Source organism: Mastacembelus armatus, chromosome 2 (assembly GCF_900324485.2).
Source record: "Mastacembelus armatus chromosome 2, fMasArm1.2, whole genome shotgun sequence".
Taxonomy (NCBI): Eukaryota; Metazoa; Chordata; class Actinopteri; order Synbranchiformes; family Mastacembelidae; genus Mastacembelus; species Mastacembelus armatus.
In genome coordinates this window covers 6746641-6772060 of record NC_046634.1, presented here as the reverse complement: position 1 = coordinate 6772060, position 25420 = coordinate 6746641, and the positions used below count along the sequence as shown (strand labels likewise).

Below are 25420 nucleotides of genomic sequence, written 5' to 3'. Positions count from 1 at the left end.
TGCCTTTCAATCAAAGTTGGCGAGCAGGGACTGAGTGGGTGGGAAGACTCAAAGTAACCTCCCTACCCACACACAGACACACACCCAAAACCCCAGTGGTTCAACAGACCAGAGATCTACACACATACACTACACACCTTTTGACTAATGCTCTCCAGAGCTTCAGGATCTCTCACTTTATGAGAGTTCCTGTTGTTAACATGCAAGAGATGTGTGTGTTTGCAGACATTTGAATGTGTGCATGCAGTATCTGTTGCTGCCCTGAATGTGGAATAAACTAGGCATGTGTGTGACCGTGTTTGCTGATATTTGAGAGGATGTGTATATTTTAATGCTTGTACAACTGTCTGTGTGTATGTGTATGTGTGTGAGTGTGTGTGTACACAGGGGCTGTGAATGGGGCTGATTGAGGCTGGGCCTCCCTGCTCAGGTTGTGCGTCACTGGCCTCCACCTGAGTGGTCCTGCAGCCCCACCACAGGCCAGACAGCCCTTCAGACACCATCACACATCCCGTAACAATCTCCAACTCAAGTAGAAAAGCAGCAAAGACTAAACACTGCTGAGCTGCAGGACCAAATACTACTGTATGTGAGATGTGTCAGACCTGAGGCACCAAAAAGACTGTCCCCTTATTGATTTTTAATTTATCAAGACAGGCTATTCAGAAATGTTAACTTGTCAAACAAACAGCTAAAGACATGCTCCAAATAATGATTTTAAAGGACAGAAAACTTAAACAAAGTGAGGAAAAATGAGAGGAAGGAAGGAAGGAAGAGGAAGAAGAAGCAGGATGAGATGAAGAGAGGAAAGAAGGAAGACAGACTGGGGACACTACAGAAAGAAGGAAAACAAACAAAAAGAGACAGGAATGAAGGGAAAAAGAAAGAAGAGAAAAAGAAAAAAGAATATGAGATTGCAAAGGATGTGGAAGAAGTGAAGACGGTAGGAAGAGAGGAAAGAAGACAACACGGAAGAAAACTAGAAAAAAATCTGGAAGATGAGAAGACAAGAACAAGATGAAAATAGAAATGAAAGTAGATGAAGGAGAAATGAAGGAAATGAGTAGAAATGAAAGAAATGAGCAGACAGAAATAAGAGAGAAGGTCAGGAAAGACGAAAACCTAGGAAAGAAGAAGGTAGAAAGCAAGAAAGAAAAGAGCAAAAGAAAAGAAAAAGTATGGAAAGACTAACATTAACTAACAGTCAACTAACATTAGAAATAAAAATCCGAACATTCAAACTGATGTAATCCTGCATGTTGCAGTCTAATCTCCTGCCTCACCCTCCATTTTTAGACACTTCATTCTAATTCCTGAAAAAGCAGCTCATCTGTATCTGTGTGTATTACAATTCATATTAGAGCAGTAAAAAGAACAAACAGTGGAATATTTTTATATGACATTTCAGCCCCACAGGAGTGCTCTGGTGCTCTGAGGGGCTCTGGTGTATTAAAGCCTCAGAGTGTGGGCGTGCTGATCTAGATTCTCTTTGTATTTCCAGGTCACTACGATATCAGCATGTGATCCTAGCTTGATCTGCTAGATGTCATGTACAGCTCAACATTTAAAGTAATTCTGACTCAGTCTTTTTGTTTATTGTCTGAAAAACAAATGCAGTATTGAAATACACAGTTTTTCATATTACATGTATGTATTACAAGATGCTGATATTCAAAGTTGGGCTGTATCAAGACCAGTGCATAAGGATTTGGTTATGTAACACACCAGTGCTACAAAAGACTGTCTTTCAAACTTCTTCTGAATCGAAACACTTTCTTAAACTGCTTCTATTCCTGAAGTTGAAGTAAATGAAGCCAAAATGCCTAGTTGTTCTCTGTTCCCTCTTTACTCAAAGCAAAGTGATATAAAGCTGACGGAGCCGCTCTCTGTTGGAGAGTTTAGTCTGGTAATGAACAGTCTTGTGGCAGACAAAATTAAAACCTGTCTCTGATGGGTTTAGTAAAGTTTAACTAAGTTTGAGCTATGAGCCTGCCTCTTGGAGGACTTCATAATGAAATCTTGTTGTTTTGCACAAATCTGACTGCATTTGTTAATGTACATATTCTGGGTGCTGCAGGACTGCAGCTTTAATTATTTATGATGCTATTTCTTTCCTGAACATAAATGCCAATAGTTCTTTGGAGGAGCATCACCAGGAGGCTGATGTGCTTTGTACTATATCCCAAGGACTAATTTGAGTCGCAATGTAAAAATTAAAAAGCTTTTATCCAACATCTGAAAAAATCTCATCAAACCCCAAATTAAGGACATACTGTACGTGCACAAGAAATATTTGTCCATGAATCATATGTTACTGATCAGCAGTTGAATTTGTGGTGTTATGTAATCTATATACCTTAATGTGTTCCTGGAGCTGGGCCTCATGCTGACGGGACAGCTGCTCATGCTGCCGCTGAAACTCAGCGATGAGGATCTGCCTCTGGATCTGCTGCTTCTGCTTCAGGGCCAGCAACTCCTGCTGCAGCTGCTGCTCACGCACAGAAGCCGCCACTACACCCCCACTGGCCTGGCCCGTTCCCCCAAGGGAGCCGGGTGACTGTTGACCGGACGGAGAGAGCGAGGACACCTGCTGCTGCTGCTGTTGCTGGTGATGGTCAACACGCAGGTCCATGGGGATGGCAGCTGGAGGGAGACGCAGGGGCAATGCAGAGTTGATGTCCACTGCCGGGACAGGGAGAGGAAGAAATACACTTGAAGAGAGCTGTAATCATACAGGACACTTTGGGGTGGTGCCTGTGTCCTTTTCATCCAGTTAGTTTAAATCCTGACAAAAACTGCAGCATGTGTGCTGATGCTCAGTGTGACAGAATTAGAATAAGGAAAACAATAATTCTTTGTTAATGAAAACCCATGATATTGCACATTATAACTGAGCCAAATATGACCCTGTATGTTTCTGGCTGTGTGTTAAACCCTGTGGTAAAATACACTGATCCTACAAGGGACTTTGGTGTTTGCAAAGAGAGACAGTGCAGCAGAACGGGTTCAAATCATGTTACTTAATGAGTCAGGAATACAGAAGTAAGGATTATAAAAAAGATACCTGCTGGCACCAAATTGCAGCAATATCTGGCTTCAGTAACAACATCAATTCTGAAGGATGAAAGGCTTTTGAAAGTGAATCACACTGAGATTTTAATAAGTTCACAAAGGTTCAAATTCTGCATGTTTCAAAACTCTATGGTTTGTACATACAGTATAAAATAAATTAAATGTGATGTAGTTGAAGTTTTAAGTGTCTGTGCTTTAATTTTTGAAATCATACAAATTAAAGGAGGGTTTTTAATACTGGACCCTCATCTGTGACAACAGGTTCTTGGTATGGGTATCAATAAAGCTTTCCCTAAGACAAAAAAAAGTCTGTAGTAATAAAACTGTGACAATTTTTTCTTCTTCTAAACCTGGGAGCCCAGCAACATCTCACAAAGATTGCATTGACCTGGTGAGATGCAGGCCTTTAACTGGTCCAGCCACCCACAAATCACTGCACAGGAAGCCTTCCAATCACATGGCTTCCTCTCCATTAAATCTGAATAAATAGGAGTCGATTGGCTGATTATTTACCTACATGTTTACTGAGAGCATGGAGACAGCCAGAGATACTTGTTGGGAACTTTGTGTTAATACAGAAACAAACACATCATCACTGGCGCACTTAATACACTGAGCTGCAAAAGCACATCTATCCAGCCGCTTACATGAGAATATACATCATGAGTAGTATACAGTGGCTAATCTATGCTTGAACTGCATCACTATCAAGCACATGTGCCTAAAACCCAAAGAGATTTCTCATGATTATTTTAGGATTTCACAGCTGCACTAAAGGCTTGAAAAAAAAAAACTCTAGAAAGTGAGGAAGAAGGCTCCATGTATCAAATACACGTCACCTGGCCCGACAATGACAAACTGATCTGAGGGATGTCTGGCACTTCTTTCTTGCTAGAAGCATTTTTATTGGAAAATGTTGATATCTTTTCATTCCAACTCCAATGTCTGAGATGGGACCAAATATCCTGCATCCATCAGGCCCCAACACAAACACATTCTCTTCAGATTTGATCTATGATACATCATTCTCTGATATGTGCCATGTTTGATAAATAAAGCCGTAAAGCATAGATAGAGGATCCTTTAAATGGATTGCAGACATAACCCTGGAAAGAGCCTTTTGATTTCTCTGAACATCATCCTCTGTGCAGATGAACAGCAACCATGCATCACCCATAATTACAGTCATATGGCACCTTTAAAAACCTCACTTCCTCTTGTGTGTTTTCATGCAGCCCTGCAGTCATCCATGCCATGGGACAACAGAGCAACAACATGCAACAGGTCCTTCAGGACCGCTGTCATGTGGGGGATCACAACAATATGTTAGCAGCTCTGTGGCTGGCACAGTCTCTTGTAGTCTGTGTGATCCTTTCAACCCGCAGGACATGAGGTTTCACATTTCCCGATCATTCCCTTTGTCGCCGCACTCTCTTTTCTTCCGCTATTAATTCCCAAGAAAAGGAACCACTAGGTATTTGTCATTTTCTGAAGCTGCCTAACAAGGTGCAGTATTTAATTAAATGCAGTGACACCCTCAGTTTTTGGCTGTTGTCTGGCCCATGCTCATTTTAGAAGTGACAACGATTATCGCTTGGCAGTTGATGAGACAAGAAGGGAAGGAGAGAGGGAGGCCATGTTAGAAAAGATTAACTCCTACAATTATGAGTCATTCTATGGACAAAGTTTGAATATGTTGGATCTGAGGAAGTCAAAAATGACAGTAATTTACAGTAACATTTTGGTTTTTGAAGCTGTTTTCTTAATAATTTCTCATTAAAAACACTCATGTGTCCTGCAGTTAGGTCACAATTTAACCTGGCTCTGTGTCGGTCCCTATAGTCTGCGATCCTGAGACAACGTCTCCCTCACTATTAAAGAGTCTTGACTGAAGGCTGAAATGAGCACAGACTCTATAGTAAATCTTCAGGGTCAGCTGTAAGCTGACGTCAAAGATACACATGCACTGTGACTGGTGATGTCAGATTTGGAAAAGTCCTAATTTTTCTTGTTCTTTCCATTTTTCCTTATGTCATTTTTACCAAGCGGAGCAGCAAGATAATTGTTTTATGAACGCAGCAGTAAAGAGGAAAGAATGACAGGAGAGATGTGAAAACTGCACTAGTGGCTCCAACCTTGGCTAATACAAATCCATAACTCATACACCAAGCCATGCACACACACTCTGCCTGTACAAAATGTTCTACAGATATTGAGTCCCTGACACAACACAAACAACCTCACACACGTATTGATGGTGACGCACACTAATGCACAAACACACCTCATATGGCATCTCTGTCATGTCGGCAGCACTAATTGCTCACCACATAAAAGCGGGAGATAGAGAATCAGAGAGTGAGTGACAGAGGTTGGTATGGGTGCTGTCATTACCCATCAGCGCTCTCCTCCTCCTCCTCTTTTCTGCAGCCTCCTCTCCTCCTTATCACTCCGCCTCTGCCTGCTCCTCCTCCCTTCCTCCGTCAGTCTATAGCAGGGAAGGACAGTATGCTCCCTGTCCTGTTCGTCTGACTTCTTGTCTTGCTCTCCACCTCTGTCACTTCTGCCTCTCTGTTCATCCCCTTGCCTGCTTTAACCTGATGGGCGTCGCTCTGTTCTCCCTCTCTCTCTCCTCCCCTCGTCCCTCGTTTGCCCAATGGTGACATCACAGGGCAGTCTCAGGCATGCAGCCTGTTTATTCTGCAGCCTCTGCTTTTCCAGGAACCAACGTCACACACACACACACACACACACACACACACAGCACACTCTCTCACACACTGTCTCTCTCCTTACCCTTTCAGCTCCTCTCCCTGTTAGACCTGCTTCCTTTGCTTCTAAGGAAAGCAGGAAAACCCTGCAAGCTGTTTTGTAGTGCATCAAATATCTCTGCCTCTTTCTCCTGCTCACGTCCAGGCGTCCCATTCAGCTGCATGTCTCATTTGGCCCACCTCTGCTAACCACCTAACCACCTCTCCCTCAGTCTCGCTCATGGAGTTTAATACTCAGTGCTCAAATTCCTGGCCTGGAATTTGCCTGCATTTCCCAAACAAATAAAACCACAAAATGGTTTCAGGTGAAGCTGAGTAAGGACTTTCCCCACAGGGAGGCTCCCCAGATATTTAAACACTGGTAATAAAATTAGACATTAGTGTTAGATAATTATTTGTTATTGCTGCTTTATAAACATAATTATGTCTTGAGTCATTGTTTTCTTTGCTGTTTTATGGCAACATCGCACAGGTCTTTTATTTTAACTTTTTAAGCTAAGCGAGTATGTTTGGTCCAATATTTGCATGTCTGGAAGCATGTGTTAAGGGTGAAGGAGATTTCAACATTTTGTTACATGTATGAGAAAACCTCAGAAAATTAGAAGCAGCAGTTTCAGCTAAAATAAGAAGAGCTGTGCAGTAAAACATGCTGTCTTTCAAAAATCTGTCAGCAATGAGGATCTGCCCAAATAATTGTTAGCTGCAGTTGTATAAGAGATCGAGCTCAATAAAAGATATTACAGCTGCAGTAGAGAGGTTCAAACATGTTACAGGAAAGACTATCGAGACACTAACCTGTGGCAGTGGATGGGCAGATTATAAAGAGCATTTGTGGCCGGTGAGAAGCCTGTCAGACTCACTCGGCTGCAACTCAACAACTCAACTAAGATAAATGCTGATATCTGCATATCTTTGTTTACAAGCAGTGACGTCAAACATACCTCAGTTTACTGATGTGAACTAGATAAAAGACAATATGGGGGCACTTGCACAAAATCAAAACAAAGACAAACGTGCTGTCTCAGGGAGAGAGGGCTCTTACACAACTGACAACTTTGTTAAGCATGAGACAGAATCTCCATGATAGTTGCATTCAATTCATTTTTTTAAATCATCTTCATGCAAGTCTTACCAAAGTGTATTTATTACTATGGGTTAATGAACATGCTTTGGAAGCTCCATCTATGAACCTTAACTCCTTCACCACCTTCCCTTTCAGCAGGTTCCCCTCCTCACTACCCTCCAACCTTCCCTTTTCCTACAGACCACCTCCATATTCTTCCCCATTTCAGTGGCTCCCTGCCACCTTTCTTCCCTTCATCTCCCTGCAACAAATCACAATCTGTTTACAACCCCTCGGGTGCACTCCACAACTCTTCTGGCTCCAATTGCAGATCTATTTATACCAGACAATGCAGAGGGCTGGCGTCTCTGATTTGAGACTTAGTTCGCTGAGTGTATACCCCACCATCTGACTGCCTGAGCTCCACACTCTTCAGGCCTGATAGATGTTATATGGAGTTGAGCAGAGCTGTTTAGAGCAGCCTCTTGTTTTTGTTAACCATGGAAAGAAATGACAAAGAAGAGGAAAAATGTTGCACAGGGTTTCATGGTGAATTTAGCAGCAGGGGGACATGAGGCAACAAGCAACACATCTGTTGAGGTGGAAGATAGCTGAGGTCAGCTGGCTGACTATCACTGAGAGAGTGCTGGGTGAACATCAGTCTGTGTTACTTTCTCCAGCTGACACTCTCAGCTGCTCTGAGAGCTGCCTCGACCCAAGCCCAAACTACCTGGAGATGATAGGAGATGCTTCTCCTGGTTTACAGCAAAGACTGATTGTGATCTCACTCCAAAATGGCACCATGACCTCCTAAAAAACTAGACAGAACTTTGACAGGCGGGCCAGCGTCACTGAGGGACGTGTCAAGGTGCAGTGAGTTTTGTTCTGCCAAAAGCAAGCGCCAACTCGTCGCAGACTCAATTACGTCATACAACGGTCTGCAGCAGCTTAAGAAAAAGGAGATGGGTGACTATGAGGCAAAGACATAACACTCAGGATAGAGAGGGTGGCGACGTGTCAAGGCTGAGGCGCAGTACGTGCAGAGGTCCATCTCAGCCTTTGGACCAGCATGCCACACCTTTCTGGGTTAATGCAAGAATAAAGAGATGCATTTACTGTGGTGAAGGGATGCAAAACTGTAAATGCTTTTAGACAGGTGCACTCTACAGATCAAACTGGTCTGGGTCATACAAACGCTACCAACATGAAGGCCCCAGCAGCACTGTATCCAAGACAACAGATTTTGAGAATATCTGATGAAGTGACTCCAGTGAATTTCAATATTTTAGCAGCCTAGCTGCAGGCACGCAGAAAATAACGCCAACAACAACATGAGAGAACATGTGAAGCCTGTGAAGGTTTGGGACCAGAGAAAGATGCTTTGGGTCAAAGTAAAAATACAACTTGGTTGTTTATTTTTTTCTCCCACAGCAACAGGCTGGCTGAGCTTACTGGGTGAGCGTCAAACAGCACCTACCTGCTTTTACCGCTGCTCTGAGAAATCACAGAAACCTGAAGAGCAGCATGGGGAGTGAATTATGAAACACACGTCTAATTTTTTCATTAGTTGTTAAGGGTGGAATCCAAATGTGGTAATAAAGAAACATTATGGGATTAGAGAATTTATTGTGCATATATTCCCTCATACTCATTTCTCGTTCAGATTAGCTCATCTCCTTCCATGCCTCTGTCATGTCAGTACTCTTGCCTCCCTCTATACTGCTTCACCTCTTCACTTCCTCACACCAGTGACTTGTATCTTCATTTTCCCTGGAGGTGCAGGGAGCTATTGGAAATACACTGACACACTTGGTGATGTTATGTCTGTGCCCTAGCAAAAGAAAACAGAATACTTGCAGCAGATGGGGATTAAGGGACAGAAACCAATTGTTTTCAAATTTTTGGGTCACAAGCGGTAGCTCAACAAAGGTAGCTCTGATTTATTTTGGGGCTATCAAAGTGTCTTAGGAAGTTGGAACTCACAATTTCCTTATTTTGCTGTATATCTGTGGGACTCATCCTGAGACAACAGTCACATAAGCTCAGAAACTGCATGTCTACAATCAGGCTGCTGGATTTCCATTCAGCAAAATGGCCTGGTGTGATAAGCGCAAATGTAACACACAGGAGTAAGCACTAATTTACAGAAAAACAATATAACGATAACTATACAGGATAATTATCATTTTGGGAAGGACAATTGTCCCAATGCTGCTGTATAAAAACAAGTAACTATAAAGTGAGGACACTTATAGATTATAATTGGACTGAAACAACCACAACACCCAGAAACATCCTCAGAACACACACAGATAGGCATGCAAAGTCGCAGAGGATGTGGTTAACAGTGAAATCACGTAGATGCACACACAGGCAGAAGCTCATGCACACAAACACACACACACATACATACATACATACACACACACACACACACACACAAAAAACACACACACAGACAAACACAGATAAAGTCCAACCTGTTGGGATGTGGTTGAGTGCCGATGTCTTCAGAACCTCCAGCGGCTGCTCCTTTCCCAGGATCCCCTCTGTGGGAGAGAGAGAACACTCCGCTTCAAATATGGTCCGCAACATTGAGACAAGCTTCCAGCAACAAAACCTGCTAAACAGGCACTTAAGACCACAGTCCAAGTGAGTGAGCTTCAGGTCATCTGCACAGCGGCAAGCACATGCGACTGTACTGTTACCACCACCTGAGCAAGTGCCCATTCCATGACCAGTGAATGAGCGAGCTGTGAATTTGCGGAGATGTGTGGCTGCTACCGACTCTAAAATAAGCCTGAAATCTGAGGGATACCGAAAGAGTAGTCTTCATCAGCTCGTGTGTGCTTGTGTGTGAGTTTAGTGAGCGAGAGGAGGGATGTTGGGGCGCGACTGATACTGCCTGTGCTCAGCATAGCAAATGTGGCTGGCAGCAGCAGCAGAGAGGGATGAGGGGGATGGAGAGGAGGAGAGGGAGGGGAGAGAGGTAAAAATAGCTCACCCTTTTGTGTATAACAGCACATGCGGAGCACGCACACAAAGACACAGTGCTGTTGCTGTGCTCCTCTCCTGTGTGTGTATGCATGCATGTCCGTGGGTGTGCGTGTGCAAGTGTGTAGGCTGTAATTATAGTGGCAACATGAAAAGGCTTTTGTAGCTGCTGAGCCCTGGGAAGACATGGCTATAAAAAGCAAAGCGACAGAAAGGGGTGGCGGAGGAGGAGGATGCATCGGGGAAGACAGAGGTGAGGAGGGGGCGAGAGAAGAGGGAGACAACGAGGGTGAAGCGATAGAAAGATGGAGGAAAAACAACAAGACGGTGCAAAAAGGGAGGAGAGAGGAAAAGATAGAATTCACATGCATCTCAACTGCACTCAAATCCTGCTACTGACACACACATTCTCTCTATATATATGTGTGTATTTTTACATGCACCTGAACCAGATATGTTTTGAGACTAAGGCTTAATAACATCTGAAGCACACAAACATGAAATTATTCCATTGGATGCCAGATGAACACCTATGTAAATCCCCTTGGAGGAATAAAAAAGAGGAAAACAGGCGAGCATCTCACTCTGCATGATCTATTTCTGGAATTCTCTCTGGACCAGACTGGCACATACACACACACTTAATTAGCCGTGAAGCTGGAGAATGCATCGCACACTGATTATATGTGTGTACTCATCTCGCACCAACTTGCATGAATGGCTGCGCCCCTGATGCACCAATCCCTGTGAGGACTTGGGTGTGGACATCACGTTTGGTCCTGTTCAAACACATCTCAACACACATGGGCTGTGAGATATTGACGCCTGGTGTATTATGATGAAAAAATAACAACCTCAAAACAGGTGTCATTCAAATTCTACATTTTGCAAGAGTCAAGGTGCAGGTCAAATCTGCGGTCTCGGAAACACACAGTGTTAGACTGAATGTAAAAGGCGAGGAAATACACGCCACCTCATGTTCCTGCCTCTCCAAAATAAACAAACGATAGTTGATATCTCCTCATCAGTCTATTCAAATGACACACACGCTGCTAGATTTTGCAATGGAAATGAGGTGCATCTGTGTGTGATGACACCTGTGGCTTGAAGTAATTCTATGCCGGTTTTTGCACAAATTGCTGGTAGCAGCTTTACATCTCCAACCTAAGTGTGGGGAATTAGGGGGAAGGATGTCTTTGTCCGTGGTTAGCTAGACAAAGCGTATAAGCTTTCAGTCCAAACCACACAGTTGATACCTGAGACTCACGTGGAGTGAGCACAGGTGTGTATGACAAGAGTCGGAGAGTGGAAGACCACGGTAGAAGAGGGAGAGCAACATAATGAAGCAACAAACCCCATACACCACCACCACACACTTACAGATGAACGGTGCGCTATACCTTGGTAACAGGCTCCATAAATCTTGAATGCAGCCTAGTTACTCAGCAGCCCCCCCTTCCTCTTTCCTTCTTTCTTTCTCTCCTTCTCTTAATCCTCCTCTTTTCTTGGTCCCAATGGACAAGCATCAGGAGACGGTGATCTATAAATAGCCTTGGCTAGCCTCAGGCAGGAAGTCAGTCAACTCAAGCTAATGCAGCACTGCTCTACGAAAACATGCATGTGATGATCACTCCTGTAAATGGGAAAGAATGCAGGAGTAATGAGCTAGCCAAACGTTGGAGAGCTCTGGATTCTGCATTGCTACATGTGGATTTGTGACGGCATAAAGTCACAGGCAAGCTTGACCCTGGACTGCATACTGTATGCTGACAGAGGCCTCTGTTATGTAGCAGAATGAGAATGAAATGTCTGTCTGCCAGTGTGGCGTTTACAAAGACAGACAGTGACAGAGAAAGAGAGGAAGGATGTTCCAGCCTCATTATATTCAGTGCACTTCCATTCAGGCTGCTTCGTCCAGGTTGACTCCAGTGAGCAAGGTGAACCAGACAGGAACAATATGATTAATCAAACACGCCTCTCCTTGAAGAGCCTTTTCCTCTGGGTCGCAAATTTGCCTCCCGAGGGCACCGGCTGACGTCATGGCAGCTGATAAAAGAGAATGGGTGACCCCTGTGTGAGTTGCTACCAGCTTGTGTCTCATGAACGCTTGGAAACAACCATCTGACCCTTATTTCACGCTGATAGTCAGAAAAGCGCAGCGGTAATGCAATTTGGCGTGGTGTCTAAGTGCTTCTTTGTGCTTCTCAGTGAATGCCGTCATTTGACATAAAGTCACAAATTAGTTGGGAATTTGTAATAAAGGTATCTGTTACATGTCCAAAACGCATCAGTCATAATTTCAGTATTCTGATAAAGAAACCAAAACTAAAACTGCAGGGAGCTAGAAATGGATTCACTGGGTCACAAAAGGGAACATGTATGGAAATAAGTTTTGGACTGCAGGTATTGGTTTTTCACTGTCAGCACTGGGAATGCTTGTAGCAAATCTGCATTTCAGATTTATGAATTTAATGTGACTGTGACTGTTGGATAAGGGGCTGAATGTAATTTATTAGCTCATTTATAATTTAAGGAGTGCAATTTTAGAACCTCTATGCAAAACCGTAAGCTTCAGATTGATTAGGACAAAATGGTGAGAGCAAACTGGAGGTGGATAAAAAGCTGCAGAGAGGTTAAAACATTTAGACCTGTATGAACTCCTATTGCTCAGAATCTGATTTCTTAAATATAACTTTAACATTGACCCTTATGACTAGTGTGTTTCTTACACATGCACTAAAATTTAAAGCATGTTGTTAATGACCATGCAACTTCAAAAAAAAAACAAAAAAAAAAAACACTATATCACAACACCAGGTAGAGGATGTTGTAACACAAGCCGGACAGTCATATTGCAAGTCCAGAGATTCTGAGCATCAAGAGAACTGCATTTCTGCTCATATAAATTCATCTGTGAAGGATGTTTCCTTGACTTTCACCAAATGCAATCTGGGATAGATTGCACCGCCCCAGCAAAACAATGTCTGGGTATAGGAAACTAATCTGCACAAACCACTTGCCATGTACATTAGCTCTTTTTATTTATCCTATGAAGTTTTCTTATATTTAGTGACAATTTACACATATTCAACCACACTTGGTGCTGTAAAACCTTAGAGGCTGGACCAATTGCATTGCACCAAAGACCCATAATATGTTGCTCTACAGCTGCTATGCATATGGAGTAAAAGGTTTACTATTTAATATTTGGTATATAATTCTTGACTTTGCCTCAGCATAGCCCATACCCTGATCGGTTTGCATAACAGCAGTATTTCCTTGATGCCCAGGCCAGACATCCATGCTCAGTGTCAAGCACTGTGGAGCACCATGTCAAAAGGCACTAGGATAGCGCTCTGAGGCAGCAGTGTAAACCGTAATTGCCACTGACAGCTCGTTGGCAGAACATAGTGTATCCAGTTTCTCGGCTGGGACAAGACAAAAGACATGGGGACAAAAGATGCATCCCATTCCTTTCATTAGCTCATGTTCCCTCTCTGCTGTCGCTGTCCTCATACCAATTACAAACACAGCTTTTCTACCAGGACACCCACCCTGTATAAAGGCTATGATTAGGAGTTTGTTTTTGGAGGTGGATGGGTGCGGTGGGATGAGGTGGGTGCTGTAACCCATTAGCACAAGGACAAAGCAGAGTTTGTGCACGTAAGGGTTTGGTCATTGCACAAGAGACCCCATAGGTTTGTTCTGGGATGGACTGTTAGTCATGTTCGGCCAAGTTGATGGCACCTGGGAGGAAAGAACTGACGAACTGTCTGGCTGGCAGGAACCTCAACTCTGTTCAACGGCTCCAGCACGGGAGGGAGGGTGAAATCTGTCACAATTTCATAATTTGGTTTTCTAGGATAGAAACAACATGTCAGAACATGTGGACAACAGACAAACGCGACAATAACGCTTGAATTTAGTGTGGATGAGGCTCCTGCTTATACTGCAATGACTGCCACACAGAAGAGCCAGTGGTTGTGTCGCGCATGCACCCGGCCTGTGCTTCATTTTTAGCTGCACACTTCATGGCAACAAAACACTCAATTGTGAAGAGGAGAATCAACACAGGAGACCAAAAATAATGACTGATTGTTCGCCATCCATGCACGTGCTCAAATTTTGTGTGTGTGTTTCTAAAAATAGACTCGGGGATAAGCTGGGCCCTCTTTATTGCAGCGAAAGCTTTTAACCCCTTCACCCCTGGATTTAAGCAGTGTGATTGCATGCATTTGAAGAAGATGAAGAGAGGTCACTGACTAGGTCTACACTGGAAAATAGGATGAGAGAAATGTTAATTTATTGCCTGACTCATATATAGACTTTGGCCTTATATAAAAACCAGTATAGGCAACCACTGCAGATGCTTTCATTTTACTTGAAGATGACTGATTAGCTTCCTTTTGCACCGTTCTTCTCCACAATTAAATATCTGACATATGACCAGGGAAACTCCAGCCTTACTGTGGCACCTCTACTGGACCATTTCTGAATTATGTGTCTTGCTCAAAGGCACCGTACTTTCATCACTTTCTCTCACTTGCTTCTCATTCACTTTTTCCATTTACCAGCCAGTACAAGCCAGTGATCTTCCAGTCCCAAGCCTGTTCCTTAAATCACTATACCACTGCTGCCGCGTTAATAGTATCTGGCAGGTGTAATAAAAAGCAAATCCATAATATAGACTTACAGCTATCCAGAGGTCTGTGTGCGTGTACTGCAGTGTTTATTTTAGGACAGAGGTGACACCCAAACATGGCCCATACGGGGCTGAAAATAGCTCATCAAATTACAATGAACAAATCAGCAAGCAAACTCATAGAATTTGTTAGTATTGTTTAGACATGAAGTGTAATCTTTAACTCCTGTGACACCTGAGGGACCAATTTCTTTAAGGTGACATGAGGAGAAACAGTGTGTATTTGTGAGTGCATTCATGTTTGTACGTTACAGCATTCTGCGTCCCCTGTGTCAATTCTCCCGCAGCACCAAAGGAAGAACCCTACCCCAGGGTATATACTTGTGTGTGTAGTGCTGTTTACGTCAGCAGCGGTCCCTCACCATTCCTGCCAAAACTCCCTGCTGACCACATAGTAAAGGTGCACTTACAAACATACAAAGACAATGTGAAGCAAACTTGGCGTCAAACCGGACCGCAGGAAGGAGTTAGAGCTAAACCATGCTTTTTACCGTTTATCCATTTCCATCCATTAACCCTAAGCTCACACGTTCCAGCAGTAGCTACATGTTTAACATACAGACGGAAAAACTAATCAGCATTTTTAACATTTCAAACTACTTTTCATTTAGTGGAGAATATTAACAATTACAGAAGAGTGTGAGTGTTTGAAAAATGTGCTCCTTACTTTTATATTATTTTAACTATATAAGATACATTTTATTATAATATATGCCATAAAAAATGCAGCCATCTGTTGAACAGTTAGCTAACCTGTCTATCGATAACCTATTGCCTGCCTTGAACAGTAGAACACATATGATTTCACAGTGGCACAAATGGAGTATTTGTTTTCAGTCTGTGTCAGATTACTAAACTTCAAACGTCAGACGCTGTCAGGAAGAAAAGTAAGAACTGGGAAATGAACTCCTAAAACCATGTGACCATTCGGGTTTCACTATCACCTCAGACCGTATGTCTCTATCCTGGGTTATCTATTTCCTTGTGTGGCAGCCTGTTTAAAGCTAGTCTGACACTGTTTGTGCTTAGGAACTGACAAGTAGCCGCATGCAATTAAGGAATAATCACGTCCATAAATCTAATCTTAACAAAAAAAAAAATGAAAATGCAAAGCAACACGTCTACAGCTGAAGTGGCCAATGTGATCTTAGGTATATGGAAACTCCTAATCCTGCTGATTAGTGTTCACGCTACATTATTTTATTTCCTGCACTATTTTTGTTGTGTTTTAAGTCTGTTCAGACAGAAATTTTTGTGCTTGTAACCTAGATACCACAGAGCCTTCGAGGAAAGGAGCACTGTGTCAGGTTCACCAGTTCAGAGCCATAAAAGGCGCTCACGCCCACTCAGACCCAGCGATACAAAGCAATAAAAAGCTAATCTGCACACAGTTTATATCCTGCTGTAAAGGTGCTTTTGATAGTGTTCATGGAAGGTGTTAATTTTTAATTTTTGTAAATAACAATATAAAGTTCAAAACTCTCATTCACAAATAGTCACTAACGTAGAGAACACTTTCTACCACTTATGTGCCCTCTCTATCTGTGAGTGTGTGTGTGTGTGTGTGTGTGTGTGTGTGTGTGTAGGTGTGTAGGTGTGTGTACAGGTGTGTGGGTGACTCAGACCCAGTTGCAGACTTTCCTGGAAAGCTGTTGCATTTCTGACAAAAAACAAATTGTTGCCAGAAAGTGGCATCACACTGTAACAACTGAGCAAGCAGCCTGCTCTGTATTAAACTTACTTCTTCATTTTTAGTATGAGTCCCAGGTATTATGTGCATTAGCTGCTATTATTATATGCTTACGTGTCATCGGGCCAGAACTCACCCAAAGACTGATAAACCACCAATTTGTGTAGGATACAGGGGATAGTAGGGATCCAGATCATTTTCAGGGTCTTCATTTATCAGGGTTTCAGGGTATTTATCATTGACTTTAACTTGAATTGACTAATGTGAAATTTCTCATAAGGATCCTAAAAGCTAGATTTTTACTACCATGAATTTTGTAAAAAGAAACATGTAAACAAACATATCAGAGGATTTTATAGGTCACCATTCTAACTTATACATATCAGCACTGTTAATTATTGATACTGCATTATGTTGTTGGGATAATGATAAGTCTTTTGGCTCTTTGGTTCTGTCTATACAACTCTTGTCATTGTGTTATATATGATTTTATTTTTAACTTATATTTTCCTCTGATTTTCGTTTAATATTGTGCAAATAAACTAACTTAAGTATCTGAGATAAGGCAGAGTTCTCTTTGGTCCATAATGATGAGAAAACACAAGAGACGAGTCATGAATATGGACCAGTTCTTTTAAAAATGAGGAACTGACTCTATACTAACTTCTTATTTCTTGATAGTGGAAATTTATTTCTTATTTCATTTAAACCAATCAACACCGTTTCTAACAACAGAATTTAACCATCAGAATATTTTGACAGTTTTTGTAGATTAATATGGAGATTAGGTCTATTCTGGTGTTAGTTAGTTTACATGTAAGGATATTACAAGGACTTTTACAACCATAAATATCCTTTTTATTGGTTTCTCTAAACATTGGTGTGGTATTAGAAAAATAAACTTGTCAGTCTCTAGTTTTTATTGTGTTTTCAATCATTGGATCATTACCGACCATGACAAATAGATAATTACTGGTAATCATTTATAGATCCTGACATTCAATATTAAAGCGTGAGATCTGGCTGTAGTATATGACTCAAAACATTTTCCTACATATTTTACCACTAATGACCCCCTGTCTCATAGGGGCACCTCTGCATTCATCATGTTTAGTTTCTTCCTTTACATTTTCACCAATCTGTACAATATGTGTTGGTTTCTAAAGAAGAATAAGGTTTGTTCATTCTCCTAAATGTGATCTAAACCCACAGACACCTGTGGTTTGCAGTCTCCTGCTGTTGATCAGCTGAAACCTAGATCGTACCAGGAACTTAGTAGGGTCCTTGGCAAGTGACCACAACCACAGAGGGGCCCCAGAGAATCATGGGAAAGAAGCTAACTCCTTGAGTTGAGGCATTTCTCAGTAAAGGATAATGTACAGCAACATAAGCTCTGAAAGAGTCAGGGAATCACATGTTGTTCATCTTCTAAGCTCAACGGGGGTGGTGACCACAGAGACATACACTGTGCTGTGATTTGTGCTACTGAAATAAATTGTGATTGTTTCCTAGTTTCACATCCTAAAATCTTTGGGAAGCAAGTGAAGCATTATCAGGTTTTACTGACCACTTTGTGCTCCGTATTTAGTCTAACTGCTACCAACAAGAGCCATTTATCCTGAGCACCATATTTACACAAACTGCCCCCATATATGTTAGCTCATTGCTAAGCACAAGTGTAAAACGAATGTCGCCAGCTAATGTGCTAAAGCTCTCAGCACACAGAGAAATCACTCCTGTGCAAACACTCCAACCTGTTTGTTGATATGCTGACAAAAAACTCAAATAAAGGCCTTATAAGCCTGACCCCCTTTTGTTCTGGGAAACTCAAACCCGACCACAGGTTTTACATTTCACTTTTCTAGGAAAAGATTTATGGTAAATGATAGTTAATCTACAAATCCCACTGCTGCTGTAATAAAGAAAAAGACTAAGTCCTGGATCAAAATGCTAGTAAGCTCATTTACAGATTACAAAAATGGCACACAAGTAGGCATGCACGCTCACAAACACACAAACACACACACACTTAGGGCTTTAGTTAGAGGGGTACTAGATGATTGGAAGTGCAAAGAGCTCAGAAGAAAGAAGAAAGTTGGCAGCGTTGGATCACAGTGCAAATACGAGAGTACAACAAAGCCGTGGATCTGAAAGTCTCATTGTTCACCCTGAGAACAAAGCCAATGTTGTTTAATTACACTCAATATAAAGCAAATTCAGTTTCACAGTGGCAGACAACCCTGGAGGAACTCAAAGCCACAGGATCAATTTCCTTGCATGTATTTCTCAAAAGAACAATTATAGAAGAGAAATCAAAACTGATGCATCTCTTACAACAGAACAAATTCCTTCTCCTACGCATTCTCTCACATCCCTGCCATAAACATTTTAGTGAAAAAGAAGTCATAGCCTGACAAGCACCACAAAGTGAGAGTGGTGAACATTTTTTCACATTTCATGTCTTTAAATGTCTCTTGGTTGCCTGTTTCTGTCTGTCTCTGTGCACCAACATCCAACAAGTGTGTCTCTAAGCTGTCATTCAAACAACAGAAGCAACACCTCAAATTGACGCCCACACCTGGCAGCCCTCTGAGGACCGAGATCCTCTCCCCTGAAGGCTTTTCAGAGGCAAACAAGACAGTAAGAAACAGCAGCGGCAGGTAGGAATCGGCTCTCCCGGACTCACACAAAAAGATCACAGTTATCTTTGTTTCCACGAGAGGTGAGTTAACATGGTTGATCATGGGGAGCTCTGTTTGGCCCTCTGGTGGGACGACATTAAAAACAGCCAGATCTTTGAATGTTTAGCTTATCTGCTCTACCAGCTGCTGTGGCACATGGCCAGAGAAGAGAGAAGTTTCTTGTACTGGCGATGATCAGAAAAGGGCAATGATTCAATATCACTAAGTTCCAACAGAATCATATTGTGATACAATAATGACACAGAGTCATTTCAGAAACTTTTAAAAAGAAAAGCAGCTATTGCTTTGTAACTAGGCTATACAGAGTCGGCAACAATTTTACACACAAAGCGTCATGAATGATGCTCCAGAGTTGCATTATGGGAAATGTAGGACCCAGTATTTTTGCAATGACCCAGCTTGATCGTAGCGTCTGCAGCTTTAAGAGCTAAACTAAACCACAAAAAAGCCTCAAGATAAATGGAAACTAAGTGTCATCATACTTATCATTCTCATATATTGTGCACTAGGGCTAGGCTAACTGAATCTTAATTATTTCTTATTATCATAAGACCTAATCACAGTAATGACTAAGATAAAAAACTCTGTTCTCTGACTTGATCATAAAAACATAAAGACAACAGTTGAAACTTATTGGTGAATACTACTTGACAATGTTATTATATTTTATCATTCATGTCAGTCACATAAGTCACACAGCAACTTAAACACCACTACTGTCTGTGTTCAGATGTGGCAGTGATGGCGATGTTGGGGAGCTGTGGGTGCCGGCTGAGGCTGCAGCTTGTTCAGATCCCTCGGGGCCTGGTGGTTACCTCAGCTGTGGTATTTATAGCACGCACACTCCCAGGTGTACAAAGTAAACATGGTCGACACTGTCAGGTACCACACCAACCAGGGCAGGAAGCTAACCTTTTCATCTAGCAGCTGCTTTCCGAATAAAATATCAGCTCAGTAAAACACAAGCCCAAGCTTCTAAACGCTGCTTGATTAGGTGTCAAAGAGGAGTGTAGACTCTCTTAATGAGCGCTTCTTGCAGACTTTTTCTCTTCGCCCTCTGGAGCTCATTCATATTGAATCAAGGCAATTAACAGTCATAAGACAGATTAAAATGTTTTATTGCGTTTTAGCAAGCCACGATCTGTCTGTGTTCCTAATCCAAATGTTCACATCTATCAATATGGCACATGTAGTAGAAAAGAGATTTCCCTTAACACGACTGTATTGAGGAGCTAAATTCTCATTACTCCACATGTGACAGTAACAAATTATGTTGAAGATCCCCAGTGCGTACTGGCAGCAGTGATGGATCAGTGTTTTTTTAAAAGCAGAGGCCAAGAAGATGCTACAAAATTTCATATGTTGTCCCCTGTGACTTTTAGAGCTATAGCTGTTAGACGAATTTTTATAATTTCATTTCATGTCCTCTTGGTATCCTACGCTGGTATTTAGTCACGAATCACAAATATTTGAAATATTTTTTACAATCAAAGTATTTAGAGCGCCCAAGAACTTCTTCCACCTTGAAACAACACATTCATGCCGACACGTACTGACAGAGCTTACCTTGGTGGCTGTGTGATGTCATCGCTGACGGCTTGGTCAGATGGGTGTCCACAAAGTACGGCAGGCAAGCACCTGGCTCGGTGTGTGTGTGTGTGTGTGCAAGTGCAGATGTGATCTATAGGATGGCAATCAGGACACTGTTATCCTGCCAAAACTGTGAATGCCTGGGAGCGTGTGTGTGTGTGTTTGAATGTATATGTCGGTGTGTGCTCAGGCTGATCAAACACACAGTGTATCCAGAATCCCTCAATGCTGGAAACAGGAAGCAGACGCACAGCAGCGGCAGGTGATCCCCATGAGGCTTTTGAATTGGCTACTCCAGTCAGCACAGCAGCTCAATGCCTAGCACTGGTACCAACCTGACAGAGAGGAGACAAAGGATCATATCGTCACTTTCTTATGCAGTAATACCAGTTTTCATTACATATTTTAAGGGTTTTATTTTTCCGTTGGTTTCATTTCATCCAAGCTTATACATACAGGTTTAATTTGTGAATAGAGAGCACTGATATCTGGGTGATTTACTGCAAAGGTTTTAGGTCCAGACTTGGTATTGAGAAAGAAAAAGGGGGAGCAGGCACATCCCTATTAACGTCTCACACACACATTATTATTTATGATATTGAACATTCAGTGACACTAATTTGGAGATGACAAATGTTGACTGAAGTCTTGGATTACGCTTACACCACAGAGACTGGTCATCTATAATTAATAACAGAACCGCTTTATGTTCATCAAAGCAATTACATTTGAATTTGATACAATCTAGGCCTGTACCTCTTGATTAATCACTTCAACGTTTAGCCTATATGTTAGAAAATTACCAGAACCTGTCTTTAAAGGTCTTCTTTCACCAAATGAATGGCCAGAAATCCAAAAATATTCTGTCTAACATATAAAATATAGACGCCAGAGAAGTTTGAAAGTTTTTCCTCAAATAAATGCTTGTGATTGCTACTTTGTCATAATTAATGCCAACTACGTTTTGGCCAATTAATGAATGAATTAATCAGCTTAGGGTTTCAGCTCTGAAGTAGTATTTCTAACAGTAAAGGTTCAGAATCACAACTATTTGCAAGCTTGCTAAAGGCTAAGGGTAACGTCTGGACTGTTAACTTCTGACCCTTGGTTAAATCACTGTTTAACACCTGCACTGTTGTCAGACAACAAATACAGAAAAGTCAATTATTTAAACAGCAACACCCGTATTTTGTGTATTTAAACTCCTTACAGTGGAGAGAGCAATTACATGTCAGCTGTGTTTGTATCAATATCACTTAAAATTAGATTTATTTTTATCAACATCTCTAAGACTTTTTTTTTTTTTTTTTAATGTGCCCTATTTTTGGGTTTTTTTTTTTTTTTTTAAACACTACAACTCTGTAGCTCCAAGATCGGCAAAAACTCAATACAACCTCAAGTTCGACCTCATGCTTACGCTGCAAGAAGCTGTAGGCCAATCGGGCAATAAACTGCATGGATATGGCTTTTTTAAAGAAAAATATGGAAAAAGTGTGAAGTATTGCTTTCACTGTCGAAATAGGTGGAACAGTTCTATACACAGCAGAAACCTCTTGAGTCTGATTAATTGGAAATAAAGATTTTCTTAGTATATTTGCTGAAAAAACAAATGTCTGTTATTTTCTTTGTTTTTGGAGAGCAGCTCCTCAAACATGGAGCACGAGGGTCAGATGTAATCACAGCTCGAGCCCGAAGCATCAAGTTGACTTTACCACCACAAACAGAAGGGGTAAAAGCGCCTGAGGGCGAGGCGGATGGGGTGGAGGCATGGGGGTAGCGCGCATGTTCACGCCCTTGTGTGTGTGTATGTGTGTTGGCAAAGGTCTCAGAGGTCCTTAAAAAGCAGGATGGATGTGTGTGTCTGTCTCTGTGTCGATTTAGGGGGGGAGGTCTCAAGACGAGAGAGCCAGACAGTGGAGCCGCAGGACAAATTGCCCCCAAAAAAGTCGGTCACTGCACACACATTTGTGCTTTGTGATGGAAAGGCAAGGCAAGGAGGGGCAGAGGGGCAAATGTGTGTCACAGGGAGTAGCTGACACTCCAGGGGGGTACCATGCAACACCATTCACCCAGGGCATTTCAACCGTCTCAGGAGGGGTATTTGTGTGTGTGTGTGTGTGTGTGTGTGTGTGTGTGTGTGTGTGTGTGTCCTAGGCCATTGTCCCTAAAAAGAGCTTGCTTGATGCAGGGTGACAGATCTGGGGAGACAAGCCCTGGAGCTCAAAATGAAAAAATAAAAACACAGAGCGGGGAGATTAAAGATGATTAAAACCAGAGTTCTGAGAAAATTACACCACAAATAGCATCAATTAGCCCATAACACGCATTAATTATGACACTAGCTGCTCTAAATGCATGTCACAGAAATGTGTACCCACATTTCTAACCCCACTCTACAGTCCACACTAACCCCCCTAACATTTCACATAGCAGCAAAAATCACTGTTTCTGCAGAGCATTTGTACTTAGAGGCGCTTTGAAACAGCCATAATATGCAGCTTTGGTGTTTTTGAGCAGCTCCAACAAGCCGCACGCCCCCATTCACAAAAAAGATTGACGCATGCAGAGAATTACCACCGCCCATCCCGAGCCATTCACACATATTCACACACACTCACGCAGGCCTGCGCCTTCTTCCTGCACATTTCCCCGTCAATAACACGGGGATGGGGAAATACACGCGTGTTGTTACAGTGTTTGTTGCATCTAAGCCTCGGGCTCGGCCGTGCACTAAAAATAGCTCATAATAAACATCGCCTGTCCCTCCGTGTTGCCTCCACACTTCCCGCCCGCTACAGTGCAATAAAGCGCATGGAAATTTACAGCTGCATGGTTTCAGATGTGAGATCTGTCCTACCGCGTTTACGTTCAGCCCAGGCTCAACACAAAAACAACAACAACCGGGCGGAGCAGAGTGGAAACTTCAGCCGGACATTGTTTTGATGGATCCTGCCTGTGCATCGCATCCCTGAGTCCACATCAAAGATCTCGGCCACACGTCCACCCCGAGGAGCAGCTCACCTACACGGGCCAGGAGGAGACCGGGCGTCCCAGCGTGTGTCCCGCACAGCGTTTATTCCGCTCCCATTTCACACTGTGGGGTTGGGTTTTCTCAGCGAAACAGGGGGGACGAAAAAATTCAACTGCTGACAGATTCCGCCATACTGGATTTTTGTTACAGCCCCAGCGTCACATGGAGCGCCCCTGCATTTACCAGAGGCGGAGTTAGGCTGATGAAAATGTGATAAGTCTCCCGCTTGTGATAATGACCGGGCCATTAATGAGGGACTGAAAGTCTCTGGGCGTCTCTTATATTGTAAGAAATATCAGTCTAATATTCCAACATGCGGTTTCTGACGCAGCCAATAACTTTATGCTGCTGTTCACTCCTGAAAATGCTCTGTAATACTCACACAACATTCACAGAGAGACACAACAGTCACTGTTTCCTGTATTTTCATGGAGCATGGCATCATTATTACATCATTATAGTGGCTGTCTGCCACTCCACGCCCTTATTTATTGGATTGTTTTCTTCAAAACAATGAATTTTTATTTTTAATAAGACATCTATAATATATTTGTGGGTCAGAGGTCAGTCCAGTAGCTCCAAAAACATGTGATCTCAGTGATTTTTAATAACCTTAGAATTTATCAGCTGTGGTGTCATTATAGTATTAGAGCAACACGTTTAAGCTCCTGTGTATTACTAATGCTCTTACAATAAGACTGTAACGATGTAGATTTTGTCACTGATCAATAAAAATTATATTTTGCATATTTCATATTATGTTATTACAACATTTGCACTGACATGACCGATGGCAGGAAGTAATTTATTGCCTGGTGGCTTCAGCAACATCACTAACCTTCCTGTCAATGTTCAGCACTTTCCATAAGCAGTACTGGCAAAATGAAACAAATGTTTTTATCCAATTTTTGCTGCTTACAACATGAAACACTTTCCCCACCACCTTCTTTCCATTACTTTATATTTGATTTAGCATCTCAGCAGCCACCCACAGGAAAAACTGCAACACGACTGCCTGGTTCAGCTGACTTGATTACTGTAATATGCTAACCAGTTTCTATACAGGCCATATCTGCAGGCAGAGACCGTTATTATTCACCCAGTGCAGGTACACAACTCTGCTCCGAGTTAGGTCTGCTCTCACTGGGTCCTCTTTTGCTCCTGGGCACCTTTAAAGACTCAGTGGAGTTCATGGAGAAATTTTGGATGGATGAAGATCTGGGCTTGAATGAACCAGTTCAACCCACTGAGGAGAAGAAATGGTTGAAACAAGACTGAACTTCATCAGTGCCAAGATTTGCTCCAGGGTGTCATTCAGCAAAGGGAAGAAAGCACTGACAAACAGCATTACACCATGACTGTTAACACATAAAATCCTCAACAGCATCATTCAGAGTATTTTTGTTATAGCTGAAGGGAAAATCTTGCTTTCTTTTTTTCCAAATCCTCATCCACCAGGATGTCAAAGTCTCTACTACGGTTTTAATATTCTTAGACTACTGACTGTAATATTCTATCATGTATCTTGTTCTGCTCTGTCAGTACCACTTGCTCAAAACTGTTAGCTACGTTTTTATTTGCTATTTTAGCCACTTAACCCATTTACTCGTTGCTTTGAACTACTAGGACTATTTGAAATGTCTACAGTCTTTGAAACATTATGTTTACACTCTGCTTAGTAACCAACCAGTTGCATGCAGCCATAGCTACTCAACAATATTTCCATCTATCAACTGGCAACTGTAGGACTTAGTAAACCTGTTTGAGAAATACTATTTTTATCTCATAGATCTCTAATGTTCACA

At 42.1% G+C, this 25420-nt stretch overlaps 1 protein-coding gene across 6 annotated transcripts in view; it reads right to left on the bottom strand.

Moving 5' to 3' along the window:
* The window catches only part of LOC113127265 (histone deacetylase 4-like), a 48472-nt gene extending 24613 nt beyond the window's left edge, over positions 1–23859 (bottom strand). Inside the window, exons 1-4 of one of the 6 annotated variants that reach the window (XR_003295406.1) lie at positions 23606–23859; positions 20561–20919; positions 9387–9455; positions 2357–2682 (exon numbers count right to left, since the gene is read on the bottom strand). Coding sequence is in view for 5 of the 6 variants with exons in the window: in XM_026301691.1 (XP_026157476.1) it covers positions 2357–2682; positions 9387–9501 (441 nt within the window). In the remaining variant the exon portion in view is untranslated. Of the gene's footprint in view, positions 1–2356; positions 2683–5466; positions 5782–9386; positions 9502–20560; positions 20920–23441 lie in introns of those variants that run through there. The other 5 variants (XM_026301693.1, XM_026301692.1, XM_026301694.1 and 2 more) reach the window with 5 other exon arrangements.
* Between the last annotated feature and the right edge of the window lie 1561 nt (positions 23860–25420).